Below are 18,465 nucleotides of genomic sequence, written 5' to 3' on the forward strand. Positions count from 1 at the left end.
AGATGGCTGGGCACCTAGAAACCTCCTTAGTTAACAATGAATGTAGATGGCTGGGCACCTAGAAACCTAGTTACCAATGAATGTAGATTGGTGGGCACCTAGAAACCACCTTAGTTAACAATGGATGAATGGACATGGGTACTTTAAAATACTACCTTGGTACATTTTGGGTTCTGGCTCATTTGAGATCTGCCTCTCCACCTATTGAGGCGTTTGCTTTCAAAAACCTCCCTACTGTCTAGAACTGTCCATTCCATGCAACCAGGACTTTAAGGACAGAAGCCAGTTTGTCTTTCCATAGAAGCAGTCAGAATGCAATCTGGTGAAAGCTGGAGCTGTGTGGATGAGAACGGGACCCATCCTTTTCTTCATATAACCAAATCATGAATTCAAAATCTTCCCCTGGCTGTGCTCTGTACCCAGGTTGCTGGCTAGTCTGCAGCCCCACAATGTTAGCAATGATTGATAAAATGCATTCTCCCACAGAGCAAAGGTAACTTGGCATGAGGGCAGGATGCCACAGCAGTCTCTCACTGCAAAGCCGGGCCTTAGCCCCGACACACCCTCCTTTTACCATAATTTCCAAAAGCTCTTAGTGGTGCTTGCAGTCATGGTCACCAAACATCATACCATTTCTTGGTTAAGTAATCCCCGTAGGTGAGAACGATGACTAAGTCTGAGTGTCATCCAGAAATGAAAAATATGAATTAGACATAGATATAAAAGGAAAACAGACTGGGTCTTAAAATTCAAACTACCCCTAGGTTTTGTAGCCACCACGAAAAACAAAGACCACTTCTCCGAAAGAACATGGCCATTTTACCTGGCACGGTTCTTGGCTTTCTTTGAGTAAGCTACCTTCCGATTTCAATGCAATGAAACACTTCCTCGTTGGAAGTTCTGTGTGCTGGGATCCCAGGCCTTTGTGAAAATTCCCTCTGCAAAAAAGCAGGAGGATGCACACTGCAGATGCCCATTCCCTTTAAATACAATGTCTTTTTGTCCACAGATTACAACTTGAGACATCTGCCACACCTCCACAGCAAGATGCCAGTGGTCCACAGGCTCACATAGCAAAGCACACGACATGTAGCAACATTAACAGTGTTCAGAAGATATAAAGTTCACGATTTGTACGTTAATATAAAAGTGGAGATCTTCCTGTTAAATACATACACTCCCAGTGGTGGGAGCAGAGCGTCAGTGACTGCTAAGAACCTTTGCTTTGTCTGAATGGATTTGTACTCAGCGCGGGAGTGGTTTGCGATGCTAGCTTCGCTGTGCTATTAGATTGACCATGCAAGTTGTGCAAATGTCCCAGCTATGAATGAGGAGAGGGCAGGCTAGGAGAGCACAGTTACCTCATCTGCCCATCCCAAACAGCACAGTGAACTGCAGTGCGGGCCTGCAAATGCTCAGCGCTCAGCTATTCTTTCCCTCAACTATTTCTATTTTTAATGTTCATCGCGCACTTTAGCAAAAGTCAACTGTGCAGAGTTAAATGTCTTTGAAAACTCTGGGACCAGAGGTGAAAAATGGGGAAATCCTTTTGCATAAAAATTAATTTTGCAGTGCAAAAAAAAGAAAGAGAGAGTATTTTTAATATAATCCTAACTTTAATGTTTGTTCCAGTAAAGCCAAACCCAGTGAACTATTTTCAGCCAGGGTTAGTCAGAACTACAAGGTTGGACTGTTTTCCTTCGGAGACTGGGTGTTTCTCCTCCTTGCAACAGGCCCCTGTGTTCCAAACAGAGTAAGTGGGACAGCCGTCCACTGCTTGTCTCACGCTGGCATTTAACACAGAACCCTACTGACAGAGTACGCTCTGGCCTCCTACAATGTAATTATTCTTTTCACTCAGGAACCTGGCACTCTCACAATGCTTCAGGTTTTTCTTAAGAAAAATAAAATCACAACACGGGCATAACGCAATGACTCGAAGTACAATTTCGTTCCACCAGAAAGCCCCACAGCTCTCTCAGAAATACCTACTCCACAGTGAAAGTGCCTCTACCTCCTGCATCCCAGTCACACCCGCATGGCGTGCTTGTGCACGAATCAGAGTCCGGGCAATCTACAGTCAATTACCAACACAGCCCACACGCTTCATATAACAGCCTACTACAGAGATGACAGTCAAGCCCGTTCCTTTCCAATCTGGTTTACAGTCTTCGCTTATCGCTGCTCTCCAGAACTCTCGATTCTGAGGGAGCACGCAGAATTCTCAGTTCTAATTCTGAATAACTGTTCCTGCCCACCTAGACTAATAGAAAACATATGTTCTTCTCTCTTTTCATTGCAAGAGTTCAGTGAGCCCTCTCAGACTGTGCAAAGCTATCTCTGTGATCCTGGGAGTGAAGCCCTGCCTGTAAGGCCGGAGGGTTTCTGTGAGGTGTGAAAGGATAGTGAAAGCACTGAAGAATCATATTCTTCAAAAAACAGTCAGGTTTAGCAAGAAACAAAATCAGAGTTCTAGGACCAGTGTTGGGAGAGAGGAAGGCAGAAGAGACAGCAGACCCGTGTGTGTCAGCACCAAAGACACACAATCGTCTCAGCCCATGCCTTATACTTCCCCACAGAAATCCTCGTCCCTCAAAATTAAGTGAGATCCCATGAGGCTCTGCTCCTGTGGTGTCCCCTTGGCCTTTCCATGCTAACTGTAAACCATTAATGAGTTTCCAACCCTAGAAGGTACAATGTGCTAGCATGAAGGTGTATGCTGCAACAGTTCCAACAGTCAAGTTCCTAAGTGGAGAATTCCTCTCTTAAATGTCAATCAGGCCTCTGGACCCCAAGCCTCACCTAAATTTTCAGAGGTTTAAAAAGGAAACAAAACAAACACTGAATATTTACTTTGGAAAAGATCAAAAGTTTGCTTGTGGCTCAGTGAATGGTCCCCTGCACTTGAACAGCCATGTAGTCAAGAGACTACCAAGTGTGTGTCCCTCCCACAATCCCCAGACTAAAGCAGACTGGCCTCCACTACCTCGGTGGCATGTGGCCTGAGCTAGAATTGGAGAGAAACCAGCAGCCACCAGTTATCCAAGATGCCTCCCCCTTGCACCAGCTAAAGGAAGAGGCGGGAAGCCTAACAGGTGCCTTGACCATCACACATCCAAATCCCCCAGAAATAGAAACTCTTACCTGCCTTCTTTGTCCTCTTTGATAAAAGACATACATGAAAGTAAGCTGGACCTTCGAGAAAGGTGGCCCAGGACCTCGGAAACTTCAACTCACCGTACACTTGTTGGGCTTCTCCCCAGAGTGGACCCTCATGTGGATCAGCAGTTTATATCGTGCGTTGAAAGGCTTGTATCGTCTAGGGCAGCCGGTCCAGAAGCACGTGAAGTCCTCCCCCTTGCGCTGGTCTATGTGGACCTTCTCGATGTGCCTCACCAGTTCCTCCTGCTGGTCGTAAAGGGCACTGCAGTCTATCCAACGACAGCAGTGCTTACCCCCGGAGTCTTCCATCTCCCCATCCTCTTCCAGGCCAGCCTGGGCCAGGGACAGCGATTGGGTGTGAGGCAGGAGCTCTGGGTGATGAAGGTGTGGATGGGCATGGTATGGGGGTGGGGGGCCATGAGGCGGGGGAAGAGGGAGAGGCAGCGCGGAGGGCAGGTCCAAGGCACTGGCAACTGGAAACTCCTCCAGTCGCTCTGTTTTGAGCAAGTTGGCTGTCTGGCCATCCTGGCCAGGTAGGCCGGGCTGCAACACCATGTTGTTTACAGGTCCGGACTGCAGGCCACCATGCTCCAGTTGCTGCATGCGTTCGTACTCCAGTGTACCATCCTCTCCATAGCCCGGCGGCATATGCCCGCCACTGGCAACCAGCACGCCTTTCTGCCCGCTGGACACTGCACAAGACTGGGGGATGCAGCTGCCACGAACACCCAGGAAATGCCCATAGACCTCTGACTGTGGGGACATGTTGGCTGGGGAAGCTCTTGATCCGTTGATGTAGGCAACCAAGGATGTGGGTGAAGTACGGATGATAGTATTAAAGTCGATCCCGATGCCATCAGACAGTGGGGACAAGGACAGCGCTCTCTTCTTGGAGCGGGTGGAGTGGGACCTAGTTGCGGAGTGCCGAGAACTCGGGTAAGGAGAGTGGCTATTGTCCATGCCGAAAAGGTACGGTGGCAACGAGTTAGAGACGCTGTTGCCAGACACTGGTGTGCCCGGCGGCAAGCTAAGAAGGTCCCCTAGGTCCATGCCATTCTGGGAGCTGTGGCTGGATGAAAGTGAAGGGAAAGCCCTGTAGCTCTGAGACCACTCTTGCTTCACGCTCAAGGCTGATTGACTCTCTGTCAGACTCAAAGTCGTGGACACCAGAGACTCTTGCAAAATAACGGACCTGGGGCAGCAGCCAGAGAGAAGAAAGGGAAAAAAATTTTTCAGAGATGTGAATTGCTTAAGAGCTAAGAGAACACTGTACCAACCAACAATCCCTTAAGTATATCCCCTAATTGCATTCTCCACTAAACACAAATTCTTGGACTATGATAGAATCCCAGGCTTTTAGTTCCAGGTAAATAACATTTTACTAATCAAACAAGAAAAGCTAACGCTTACTAGAATAATAAAAGCTATTGTTATAAATAGTTATAGTACTTTAATGAGAATAAATAGGCCTCACTTTATTTCAAAGTATTTTTTATGCAAAAGGGGGAAATTGAGGACTAAGAAAAAATTATAGATGCTTGTTGTGTTAAACTAAATTAATATTTGTTAAGCACCTACTGTGTGCACCATGCCATAGTAGGTTTTGCAGGTCATACACTTCTGAACAGCAATAGTGTTCAATTAAAATCTATTTGGGAAGATAACAGAAGTTCATTTTAAAGAAAGAAAGAAAGAGAGAGAGAGAGAGAAAGAAAAGAAATCCTAAGGTGGGCAGTGGTGGTACACATCTTTAATCCCAGCACTTGGGAGGCAGAGGCAGGAGGATATCTGAGTTCAAAGCCAGCCTGGTCTACATAGTGAGTTCTGGAACAGCCAGGGCTACAAAGAGAAACCCTGCCTCTCAACACCCCATCCCCCTAAAAACGAAATCCTACAGGACAAATGTTGTGCTAGAAACTTACTAATAATTTTACAATTCAGTTTCACTGATACTATCAAATTAGACACTTTTAAAAGGCAATTTACAATGCAAGTACTCATTCATTTCAAATGATACTAGAAAACTTATAAAAATGTAAAAAAATACATGGGAAAAAGTATATTCTAGTTGTAAAGTGCACACTTAGCTTGCCGGAAGCAGAGTTCACTCTTTATCACACACACACAAAAACAGTCCTTAGTAGAACAAAGCTATGATACACAAAGGAGTAATAAACTGGAGAGCTGCACTTGGAATCACTCATCAGGCCTGCGGGGCTAGCCACACTAGTCAGACGGCTTTCCCATGAGCCCCTGTCCTTGGATCCAAGCAGCTTCAGGCCAAGAACAGGTCATTCACTTGCAGTGGTTCATTTTTGCAATTCTTTCCCTGTCCTTACCCTTAAAAAAAAAAAAAAGTTAAATATGTCACCGTTCATTGTTTGCATATCAAAGTGGTTCATTATGGTAACTCTAGCCTCTTGAAAATTCATATTGCTTTCCAAGGACATTATTACCTTAAAAAACTGTAAAATTAAAACTATGTCCCTGGGACAGAACATTCATCCTACAAAAAGGGTCAACATGTAGAAAAGGTAGCAAATCCCCACCCAGAAGCAAGAGATAGCTGAGAAGCGTGGCTTACTGGCATGCATCTGCGCCTGGCTTCCTCGAATGCTTTACTTAAATAAATTAGTCACCAAAAATTCTCATATAAATGTGTGACTTCCCTAGATGAACCCATCTACTGTCTCCAGCTATTACATGTCAAGCTGTTATAACAGAAGGAGGAGGCTCCATTTCACCTGTCCCCTTCCCGGCTTCACAAAATGGAAACCACAAAGACTATTTCTGCCAAGCCTGGGATACTGTGAAGAAAGTGTCCAGGCTCTGAAAGGCACAGCATAAGTAAGGTGGTAACTAACACTGCAGTCTGAAGCTGCTGCTGGGTACGGAAATGTTTACCAATGACTGAGCACAGCAGTGACCTGTGTCCAATCTTGCCCTTGACGTAGATTTGTCTGTTGCCCCACTCATAGCCTTACATTTGGACTAAAGTCCTTCTGCAAGCTCCGACGTGGCCTCTGAACAGTCTGGATCTTAATTCCCCATGGACACATCTCAATTATTTTCTCAGCACACTTACAGCATGTGGCTTTTCCGGCAGAGCCCAGCAGAAAGCTCTGGGCGGTTGGATGTCAAGAGCCTTTTGACCCTACCCCCCAGTGAAAGTCAGAAATTACATTTAGGCACAAGCCACATCAGTGGGGATGTCATATCGGAAGCAGAGACAAATGACCGCTTTTCACCAAGGCCGAGGAACTATGGGGCATCAGAGCACTGACGGCTCACGGTAGTGGCCATTTTAGAACATTTCATACTTCTAAGCAATAACTACCAGCCAGAGTAGCTTGTTCAACTGTATGTACTTTGCTCATGAAATTACATTGTTTGGCTCAATGATAGCCTAAAGAAACATGTTCATTTTTCCAATCATGAAAGGCAATCTCATTTCTCTTAAGCTATGCTGAACACTGCTTAATTTATAACACAGCATAACTCTGTATGGACATGTTGCTTAGCTTCTTTAGCATCTCTGTTTTCCAAGACAATTGTCACAGATTTTTTTCAGAAAGCAAACTGAATGGTCTACTTAAAATCAATGGTGTGAACATAGAACTAACTCATGCCCCTCCCTGCCCTTGACAGCTCGGATAACTGACAGGAACAAGGCCGCCAACAAATGGCAGTCACTCCGTACATCTCTCAAAGAAGCACTGTGGAAGACGGAATCGTTCAAAGTCCTACCCCATGAGAGCTATCTGTAGTAAGAGTCTACTCTGCAAAGCATCTCCACCACCTACCCACACTCTGAAGCAACTGTGAGGATCTTCCTCAGTTAATGTCAAACCACTGCAGTAAAAAAAATGACTGTGACCTTCCCAGTACTCACCAGATTAGGAAGTACGAACTGAGTACTCCCAACATCTTTGATGAAACATGGGCAAAAGGAAGAGCCAGGCTTGAGGACACAAGCCTGGGACCTGATCCTAGGATTCCAAAGGCTGAAGCTAGACAATCATAACTTCAAGGCCAATTTAGACCACATAGGAAGATGTTATCTCAAGGAACAGAATCAATAAATAAAATAAAAAACAATGACGCTGGTAGCTGACAAACCACCATTTACAAAGCTCACAGCATATTTTTATATATTAACTGACTGAATACACAGTATGAGATAAATTAACTAGACCCTTAAAATATTTTCATAAAAGGAAAATGACTAAAAATCTATGAGTTTCCGTCTGTGACAGTAAAGGAATGGTGTAAAGTCCTTAGCAAAGTAAGGGAGTAAGTGACTGGCAGAGACCTGGCTGGCTCATAGTTCCACCCCATGTGGCTCATATGTGGTCCACAATGCTCAGCTTGATTGAAAGACTTGGTAAAAACAGGCTGAAAAGCACACAGGCTAGGACTGCCATCACAAATTGTCTTTTTTTCTGAGACAGTATGCGGAAGGTTGCCAAAGATTCTAGCCTGTAACCCCTGCTGCTATACACACCAGGCCTGTGGAAGAGAAAGTGACAAAGAACCCAGAAAGCTGTGTCACCACACTGTGAGCAATCTCCCAAGTCCATATGTTCATCTGAACCTAACGACATTATTTCTGGTGACTGGTTTATTTGGAACTGTGTGTGAAAGGCAAGATGATAAATCTCAAACCAAATAAAAGCAAAGTGAAAAACTCAGAAACCACCAGGAAAAAGCTCATGAAGCCGAGCGAGCTATGCTGACCAAGTAAAGTTGTTTTGTTCTAAAGACTTAAAAAGAACTTTTAACTAATAATATGGGATTCCTTGAAGTGATGCTCATGAGGAAAAATGCAGGTACACATACAGAGTATGTGTATAACTAAATCTGTATAATATATAATTTATATGTGCCACAGACCCCCAGGATCTGAGAAAGAAGATCAGGCCTAACCTATTGAGAAATGTCACCTATGTACCCAGCAAATCTTCCAAAAGAATTAGAATAGCTTATGAACACAGAAAAGCTTTCTAAGATCTCAGAGTGCACAGGCAGCCTAGAGGCTATTCTCAGTCCTCTTCCTGGTCATAGTACAAGCAAAAAAGGGGGCACAACTATCACCATCGATGTCCAGTTCAGACTGAAAAGACACATGTGGAGTATTTGGATCTACACTGATATCACTAGGTTAGGTGATGGCTGACCTCTGAAATGACAAGCTATAAAACTGACACTGGTAAAATCAGGCCTTCCAAGTCTTGGGTCCACCACACCTTCCGTAGGGATGACATTTGCTAGGACTATGAGTATCCAGTTGTAAGTTCAAACTCACAATGCACATGGACACACTGGCTAGCTATACATCGACAGAGCCCAGAGACGCAGCATCCTGATTAGGTCTGCTATGCTGACGTATCTAACAACGGTATGAAGTTGTCATTTCTGCATCCCGGCCTTGTCATATAGGGGACATACATACAATGGCTTTCACAGCGGGGGCTGATGATACCTAAATTGACAGTGGCTCTTGGCTCTTCAACAGAATACATTATTTGTTTAGCAATGTGGTGGGCTAATGAGAAATGACTGGGAAGTTAATCACAGCAAATGCACGGCACCAAAGCAGAATTCTCACCATCGATTAAACAGAACACAAATGAAAGATGAGGTGTGCTCTGAGAGGAGCATCCCTGAGGAAAATACATTCAAATCAAGCAAAAAAAAAGAAAGAAATAGAGCTGGCAAATCTCAGAAGAAAATTTCAATGCTATCAATGATGATGATTTATCAGTTAAGATAATTATACAATTATTATCTCAAATGCATAAGATGTACAGAAATAACTAAATATATGCTACAGCCTGAGACCACTGTTAAGCTCACACATGGGTTGGCCTTCTCTACAGTGCTGCCTAAAATCCCTACTAAAAGCGACCAAGCTGCTGCTAATAGCTGTTTGCTTAAACCAGCAAATATTAACTCCTAATCACTAGATATGAAATAAAAGATCTGAAGGTTAATCCAATGAATAATATTATTTGTAATACTAAAATAAGAGACAGAGTGCAAGCTATCAAGGAAGGAAACTCATGAAGTAGTCCTACCCACCGCTACAGGTGGTGATGCCTGTGAACCGCAGCAACAGTCAGCATATAACATAGCCCTAAAAGTATAGTAGTGGCACTTACGTCTTGATGGTAACCAACAGCTATCTAATTGGACTGAAGTCCTATTCAACAGGAGGGAAATTGTATCTGGTAAATCTAGCCAAGACCGCAAGCCTGGAGAGGTCATCGATCTTAGAGGAGAGCTGACTGAAGCCACTTTTCCTAAACCAGTGTAACTCCTAACTATATTCTAAACACTTATCCCAATACCCACAGATAGGTGCAGTTTTTATTTCCCATCAAATAGGCTCCATTTCACAGCAGGTGAAGACCATTATAGACTACCACTAGACAAAATGCAAAGAACACCTACTATGGGGTGTCCAACTGCCACTGATGTGTCCATATGACAACCACTATGCCTTCAAGGCTTCTTAATAGCAGAAAATCAGAAATATCATGTCTTCTAGATATGGCAGGAAAGATATACTCATGAAATCTCAACGATGTAGCTGTTTAAGCAAGACATGAACAATGATAACACCAGTAGACATGCCAACATGAATGGAAGAAATGTCACAGGGCCACCATCCTAGATGAAGAACTACAGACACCTAAAGACTGCTAAGAAAAAGAATTAGTCTCTCCCAAGGATAAAACCCCTAAATGGTTATTCAATACCACGTGGTCAGAATATTCATAAAAGCAACACTAAAAATACTTAATATGCAGGCTGCACTTAATATTTATTTGCTTATATTTATTCAACAATAATGTTTAAGAAATAAGCTATGAATTTGAAAGAGACAGGTTGGAGAGAGGATAGGGAAGAGAGAAATGATATAATTGTATTTTTTGTTTTTAAAAATCATAAAAAAAAGAAAAAGAACTAAATACTTAGTAATAAAAGACTGGTAATGATGGGAATCGTGCATTAGATAGTGTTTGGGAAGACATGTTTTCATGCTTACAGAAGCATTTTTATCTCCATACTTTCTTTGTAAAAATGGCATTTGGGGTGGGAAGAAACCATGATGTGAGACTAAAGAAGATGTCTTTAGAAAGAGCATAAGCTATACATTTAGGAAAAAGTTAAAAAAAAAAAAGTGTCTGTATTATGAGTCAATTTCATGGCCAAGAAAGCCATGTCCTGTAGGGCAAGTGTTCACGTGTCCTTGAAGGGTGTTTATCAGCTTTCCACTCATGCTAAACTCAGAGTGCTGGGGCTCAGGATGGTCATTCTGATTACTGCCTGATGCTTTTCTATAGTTTCCCCATTTTTCTACAATGCATAGCAATTACACAGCCATGGGGGTGGGAGGAGTCAACTTTGAAGCTTTCCCAGGGGCAAGAACTTCTCAGAACTTCAGAGGTTCATGGCCTCTCTGGCCCCCAGCTACCTGCAGGAGACACTGATGCATGAAATGCTCAGCTGGTAAGCTCACCATTTTCTCTTTAGTGCTAGCCTGTACAACATCTCAAGATGTACAGTTGCTCTTAAGCTTCTGTTCACATGATGGAATGCACAACAAATGTAATGATCACATAAAATATGCAGCATTGCCCAAATGCTACAAGTGGATTCTGTCTTTCACTTCACCAAGTCATTTCTCAACTCCTGTTTCTTGGCCCATCCTGGGAATAAAAAAACTTCCTAGAGAAGGGCTCACGGAATAGTCAAATCGCTTGTCAGTGCATCGTCAAGATGTTGTCTTTTAATGATAGAATATTATGCTAAGGAATCAGATGTGCCAGGAAACTGCGAGATAATGACCCCTCTGGCCGCACCATGAAAGGGACTGAGTGAGGCACCTGGCCTACACAGCCTGAAGCGTCAGTTTCTCCACTAATTATGACTGCCTTCCCTTCCAGGCATGGGCTGGACTTGCCGCAGACAGGAAGCTGAAGGTTTCCAGTGACACCCACCAATGAGCACAGTTAATTTTACATGCAGCACTCAGCAAGGCTGAGGAGCCCCTTGAGGCACAATCATCAATGGAAACGTGACAGCGCTAGGCCATCAGTAAAGTCTCAGGTAGAAAACAAGCCTCCGCCCCATAAAAAATACGGCCTAAATAAATGATCTGGGAGCCATGATTTCAGTCTCAACTCTGGAGGACCGAAGGAGGGCCAGACAGAGGAGCAGAAGGGGGAGGAAAAAAAGGAAGAAATGGGGCCTCAGGATCACAAGGCACCTTAGCTGGTTACTGCCTGCAGAGGAGGCAGCAGGGAGTCAATTCCTTCGAGAGATCCATCACCTCAGAACTGGCACTCACAGGAAAAAATTCTGCATTGCGTTTTTTCCAAGAAACTTCTAAGAGATGAAATAATAAACTTCGAAGAAAAGGACCTTCAATGCTATACTGTAGTTCACGCTCCTTCACTCCCCCACCACACACACCAACCCTGAAAAAGGTACAAGTTTTGTCTGGAGAGGAGTGCTTTCTTTTCTATTTAACTTTTCTGGATGGAAATGACACAAGGCATTAGTGTACTTCTTCTGCTCCCCAATCAAACATTTCACTAAAGGCTTCTGTAAGCATGAAAACATGTCTTCCCAAACACTATCTAATGCACGATTCCCATCATTATTCTCTCTACTGTTTCCCTAAACTGTTTCATAATGCACATAGTAGGTACTTAATGCATGCTTGAATTGGTGAGTGGACAGGTGGGTTGACAGACTGGCACCCCTGAGGCTGCAATGCGTATCCTGAAAACCCGGCAGACGCACACAGAGCATCTCAGCTGGCCACAGTAAGACTTGCTTTTTTCAAGGAAGTGACAAATTTACACACTCGGCTTCGGTTCCTGAGTCCCTCCCCCGGAATATCACATGACCAGACAGCAGCTACTAACCCATCCCACCTGATGAACAGGTCAGGAATAGCAAATACTCGGCTTCGGTATGAGTGAGTGGGTGAGTGAGTACATTCACGTTCAGAAGGAGAGGGGACAACACTCGTGGAGGGGGATGGTTATACCGTAAGGAAAAGGGGGGGAAAAAACGTAAGTTGAGACCTGGTGTCTGAAGGAGGTCTATTCAGGTTGGCTGCATTCACTGCCCTCGGTAAGCTAGGACTGGTTTGCTTGCATGCTGTGGAGACCTGGCTTGTTGGAGGTGAAATGGGTCCCAGTCGCTGAACCATCATGGGACTGCTGGTGACCACTAGATTGTTGCAGCTGCCTTTTCCAATGGACTTGCACTGAGGCCCAAAGCCAAGAGCCCCTAAAAACAAATGAATCGAGTTAGCTTTTGTGTCCCTTACATCAGCAATCAGTACATACATACATTTACATCAGGGCTCATGTGTAGAGACAGTCCTTGGACCTTCTCTTTTTTTTAAACATACACTTTTTGACACGGGGTTCCTGTAGCCTAGGCTGACCTCCAACTTATTATGTAGCTAAAGCTGGCCTTAAAAGACTCTGCTCTTCTTGCGTCCATCCCCCAAGTGCTGGTTTTTTAAAGAATATCTCTTTAATATTGATCACGCCAAAAAGCCGATAATTCCAGTGCAGAGGCTGTAAGGTTACAGCAATAGGCTATTGATAATCACCACTCACACCAAGTGAGGCTACGCTTCACTGCGGAGAACTGAGAAACATTTGTTAAAAACGATGTTGAGAGTCAGACTTTATAATATCCTTAACTGAAGGATGAAGGCGATCAGTAGATGGAATTATCTTTATCAAATCAGGTTTTGTCCTAGAGTAGCTAATATTTTGCATGTAATAATTTGACAGCAAATAAAGTCACTACTCCTGGGGGTGGGCATTTAAGTGGTCTATCTGACTGCAAAACTGCATCTCAAAATCCTCTTTACGTGGGAATTACAGTCAGGCTACACCCCTTCACCCTCAAGGTTTCCCCTTCATCCCAGTACATTGCCACTGAGCATGTAACATTAAAAAAAAAATTCAAGATGGGTAATCTCTAAAACACTCACTGGGAAAGGTAATCAAATTTAATATATTTTTGTTTTCATTAATTATAATCTTCCAATGTTGAAAATTGGTACATACTTAAAGGAGAAAGAAAAAAGCATATTTAATGACACATGAATCTGTGTCATTAAAGTTGAAAGCAGAGAAGAACTGGCTAATGCTGCCATGACTCATTTATTAAAAATAGTACTAAAAGCTTAGTCGTTCTAGACATTCCTTTCTCATGGATGTACTTTTCCAAACATTTCTGTCAACTACCTGTTGAAGTCTCAGTGGCTTTACTCTGTTCCCATGTATAAAAAAATAAATAAATACATACATAAGATAACATTCTCCATAGACTATCTAACTTTGTCATGGCTCTACTTGGGAACCAATGTAAGTAGAAAACATCACTGTAACTTTCTTTAGCTCTAGAAAGCAAAATTTCCCACATTTTTGCCCAAGTCAAACCAAAACAGCCCAAGGGCTCTGTTATTTGACATCGATTTTGGTTACCTTTTCTTCTAAGAGCCCTAAAGAGAAGCAGACACGGGAGCTATGGGCCTATCATTATAAATGAAGCCACATCTCAACTATGCTGGTGGGGTCAACAACTGCTAGGTGGCAGGAACCCTCCTTCACTCCAGCGCTCTGAGCTAACATCCAGCTTGGCTTGCCTAAGGCCACACAGGAAATTAACATCTGTTGATTGAGACTCAGACTCCTTGATATGCGTGAACAGCACCCTGATGGTTTAGTTTGGGACTTCAGCTGCTCTCTTAAATATTTTCCAAAATCACTGGCTCCTAAAGAAATTTCTCAGATTTCATTCAGATGCCCAAGTTCACTTCTCTCTTACTTTTAGCAGATTTCTGTTCTGTTATCTTGTGTCTTCCCAGACCAGTTGGAGATACTCCGTCTACATGATTCGTTTGGCATTGGACATCAAGACTTCGTCTTCACACCAAGAGTGGTGAGTATGATTTTAGGTAGTAATCATAAACTGAGTATCTCTAAGAATTCTTAACCATGCACATTTTCATAGACTCTCTTTTTCATTTGGAAAAGGCAATGTAGTGGTGCACAGACTAACCCAGGATGTAACAACCTGAATTACCCATCAGTTTCCATTACATAGATGCTTCCATTAAAAGCAACATCAGGTGCCAAGCACTCAGTCAAATAAAATGCCAAAACTCATATAATAACTTGTCACTGTATGCCTGTTTCATCCTTAGTAAAACTATTAACATTTATCTGTCTCTAAAACAAAGACATTAGTCACCCTCTCAGTACACATAAACATACAAGTCAGTAACAAAGCATATTAATACCTATTCTGTCAAATCTAAAATCCTGTGTGTTACACATAGAAACAACCAGATAAATCTGTGTATGGTGTCATTCCTTCAGAGGTGTGATGAAAATATGTATACCCTAGGATTAGCAACTGCCAGGTATTTCTGCTTTAATCCTTGCTCACCACTGTTACCTGTCAATGAGCACCTCTGCATTTTCAACATTTCAACCCAAAGATCTTTGTCCTCCTTCCAGTCCACTGTCTGGGCAGATCTGAGGAAGCTGTCCTGTCAGACTTCAGGGAGTGAATCTAGAAAATTCCCACTATCTTTTCACTTCTGTTCTTCTATTTGTATAATGAAGCACTTGTTTAAAGTACCTCTGCTTCCTTAGAACCCAACTGTTATAAAACTGTGAAGACATGAAAATTAAAAGTGGTTACAATGAATATTAAGTATTATCCAACTATTTTCATAGACACCTTCTCTAAATTGCCTCTTATGAAACATAGGACCATTTTTTAGAAATCCAAACTGAGTCCATCTTCTGATGCTTCTCCACAGTGTAGCTGATCAGGCTGAATGGATGGTGAAGCTGGCGAGAAGAACAAAATCTGTTCTTCTGGTCCAGAGCACTATGCTGACCACGCCTTCCCCCAGAACCCCGCCTCCAGTCCAGACTCTTCCATCCATACTGTTTTGTAGTTCTGTAATGAAGACACTCCAATCTTCTCTGCCAAGTTCTCTCTTCCTTGTGCACTATTCCGCGCCCCTACTCCAAACACGCGGACCAACTTAACATCCTCTAGCCGAGGAAAACGGACAGCTTGTGGTGCTGAACAGTGAATTTCTCAGAAACTTGCAATATGCGAATGCAGCTATGAGAATGTCCTAGAAAACGATGCCAACTATCTCACAAATGGAAGTAAACTGTAAGGTACCAATAGTCCCTATTAACAAAGCATTGAAGTCTAAATCTTTTTCTGAATACCAAACAGAATAAGCAACAGGGAGCTACCCTGAGCAGGAGCATGAACTCTGAGGGGAAGCCGTGTAGGATCAAGGCTCCCTGTGTGGCCCAGGCAAATTACTGAATATTTGTCATCAGTATTCCTATCTGACCATTTACCAAACAGAAAAACATCAATGCTGCCTCACTGTGGCTTTGCTTCTAGAATGTACATGCATAGGACTCAGCAACATAGCAGGCACTCTGGATGCCAGCAGCCATGGAGGGCACTGTTTCATGTCTGTCCTCCCTTTTCTGTCCCACTTTACTAAAGAAAACTTCTTCATAGTTCCTCACACAAAACAAGAGAGTAAACGATGTTTACATTCTCTGCCTATTTCCAATGTTCTTTCTGTTTTGAGCCTAGAGCCAATTTTTTTTTAAAACCAGGTGTCATCACAGATAGAAGTTTGCAACTGGCCAAGTTTGAATGTTTCCTGGCTTGTTGTTCAGTAAAAACAAACGATATAGCTTTTCTGACTACCAGATGTGCCAACTACTTGGGCACTGGTATTCTTTTTGAAATATCGCTTATTTTTAGAGACAACATGGCGTGTGTTTAAAAATGTGTTTACTGCTCAAATAAAGATCTGAGAGGATGGTATTGTGAGTACCACATAGGTTCCAGCCAAGATCACTGTGTGCTAGTGGAAAGCCCACACCATGCTGCATCCTTGAGTTTCTCAACGACGTGGTCATCTGAGAAGGAGCATGGTTCTCATGGGTGTCTTCCTTAGTTGAGCCTCCTCTTCTCTGGAAGCCAAGGTTGATGAGGCTGTGGTTATAGACTACTGACAGGCTGCGTCTTTCCTAACTGCTTATGTCTATGCACTGGTTCTCTTAAAACTCACACTGAGACAGAGGATAACAAAAAAAAAAAATGTACTACAGATAAGAGGGCTGATATAACATGATCAAAGCTTTGCTGTTCTTAATCGATAATCAACTGGTACTTACAGAATGCTAACCATGAGCCAGGCACTGATACAGACAGCTGCAGAAAGACGGGCAAAGTCCCTCACTGAAGGTCACTGCCTGGCTCTTTCTATAAAAGAGGTAATTCTTGCCACTATGTGGATAATGTCATAGCTTTTATCAGGTTAAAAAATGATTATAAAAGACCAGCCTATAAATGGTTCATCCCAGTGTACACACAGGGCATTTTGAAGGCAAAAATATTAGTATCAGATAAATTCATATCCTATCCCCCACCCCCGTCCTAACTGGCTATGAGGTGCTAGAGTCCTCAGGCTGTCTCTGCTCTAGTAACGTCCTCAAATATATAAACAGTCATGTTACCTAAAGCATGGGATTGCTCTAATGACGACTGATTCGTATACCACCACACTTATAGCAACACACAAATAATGCACACCACATTTAAGCGTCTGGGTTCTCTATGCAACATCTTATTCTGAAACCCTGAAGACCTAAATAAAAGATTATAAATATATGAAAATAATCCATTTTTTTTCATTTCTTCACCTAACATATGAACTTAAGAGTTTGTTCATATCAATTTTAGGACATTAAAAATAAGTCATAGATACATATTTTTAATCCCTAAATGTATAGTCATAAAAATTCAAGGGATTCAGCAAGGGTGCAATACTAGTGAAGAAAATACTATGCTCACACCTTCCCAATAATACATGTAGAGCTTTCTAATCCAGGATCATGTCATATAAAGAAAGACTCTGAGCCACACTCTATGGGTTCTCGAGAATAGTTTGGTCAATCATTGGATACCAGAGCACTGAAGGGTAATGGAAAAGTTGAAAGGCAAAAGGAAGAAAAGGAGGGAGAGGCTGAAGTCAGCAGAGTCAAGAGCACACATTTGCATCCCAGCCCCACCACCCACTAGCTTTATAATCTCCCCACATTACTTAAGCATTCTGTGTCTCGGTTTCCTGATTCTAAAATGAGTTTAATGCCAGCAGAACTGTACAGCTGTTAAGAGGGTTGAAAGAGCTAATACGTGTGATATATTTAGTGTGTGGCACTTACTAAAAGCTTTGAGAAAGTTAACTGAATTGGGAGCCGGGAGATAGCTCAGTGGTGAAGGCCTGCTTAACAAACACATGGCCCTGAGTTCAATCTCTAGAACCCATGTGGAAAATACCAGTCCTCACTGTGCTTCTAGAGCCGAGCATGTGAAGGCAAGCAGGTCCACGGCTGACTGGGCCTTTCAACATATTTATAAACTTCCAGACCAGCCAGAGACCCTTTCTCAAAAGAAAATTACTTGACAGAATGTGCCAAACAACATCCCAAGTTATCTTCTAATCCCCATATCTGCTCTTGTCCATAAGACATAAATAAACACACACGGCCACAGATTATATAACTGTTATAAAAGAAGCTCCTAGCCAAGAAACTGTCTGCAATGAGTGCCCACTTGAAAAGGAGAAACTGAGACTTCTTCATGCCCACAAGTCTCACTGGGTAAAATCACCACACTTCAGGGCGGGCCCCATGCCCAGAAGTTGTTGGCCAACACAAAACAGGTTCAATACGATTTTTTAGGCTTTTTGGTTTCCAGAGGTTTTTCTTTGGGGAAGGGGCTTACTTGTGTTTCTTGTTAGTTTTGTGTTTTGGAGAGAGAAGGAGCATGAAGTTGTAGGAGTGACGGAGTGGAGAGGAAACGGGGGCAGAGAAAAGTGTGACCAGGGGTGAGAGGAAACGGGGGCAGAGAAAAGTGTGACCAGGGGTGGAGAAGAAATGGGGGCAGAGAAAAGTGTGACCAGGGGTGGAGAGGAGACGGGGGCAGAGAAAAGTGTAACCAGGGGTGGAGAGGAAACGGGGGCAGAGAAAAGTGTGACCAGGGGTAAGGAAACGGGGGCAGAGAAAAGTGTGACCAGGGGTGGAGCGGAAATGGGGGCAGAGAAAAGTATGACCAGGGGTGGAGAGGAGACAGAGGCAGAGAAAAGTGTGACCAGGGGTGGAGAGGAAACGGGGGCAGAGAAAAGTGTGACCAGGGGTGGAG

The 18,465-nt window shown here is 43.1% G+C and overlaps 1 protein-coding gene across 2 annotated transcripts in view; it reads right to left on the reverse strand.

Moving 5' to 3' along the window:
- Glis3 (GLIS family zinc finger 3) overlaps nucleotides 1-18,465 on the reverse strand; it is a 426,677-nt gene that overhangs the window by 269,147 nt on the left and 139,065 nt on the right. Inside the window, exons 3-4 of one of the 2 annotated variants that reach the window (XM_031390036.1) lie at nucleotides 12,264-12,471; nucleotides 3,238-4,354 (exon numbers count right to left, since the gene is read on the reverse strand). In XM_031390036.1, coding sequence (XP_031245896.1) covers nucleotides 3,238-4,354; nucleotides 12,264-12,471 — 1,325 coding nt within the window. The remainder of the gene's footprint in view (nucleotides 1-3,237; nucleotides 4,355-12,263; nucleotides 12,472-18,465) is intronic. The other variant, XM_031390037.1, reaches the window with a different exon arrangement.

Source organism: Mastomys coucha, unplaced genomic scaffold (genome assembly GCF_008632895.1).
Source record: "Mastomys coucha isolate ucsf_1 unplaced genomic scaffold, UCSF_Mcou_1 pScaffold21, whole genome shotgun sequence".
Classification (NCBI taxonomy): domain Eukaryota; kingdom Metazoa; phylum Chordata; class Mammalia; order Rodentia; family Muridae; genus Mastomys; species Mastomys coucha.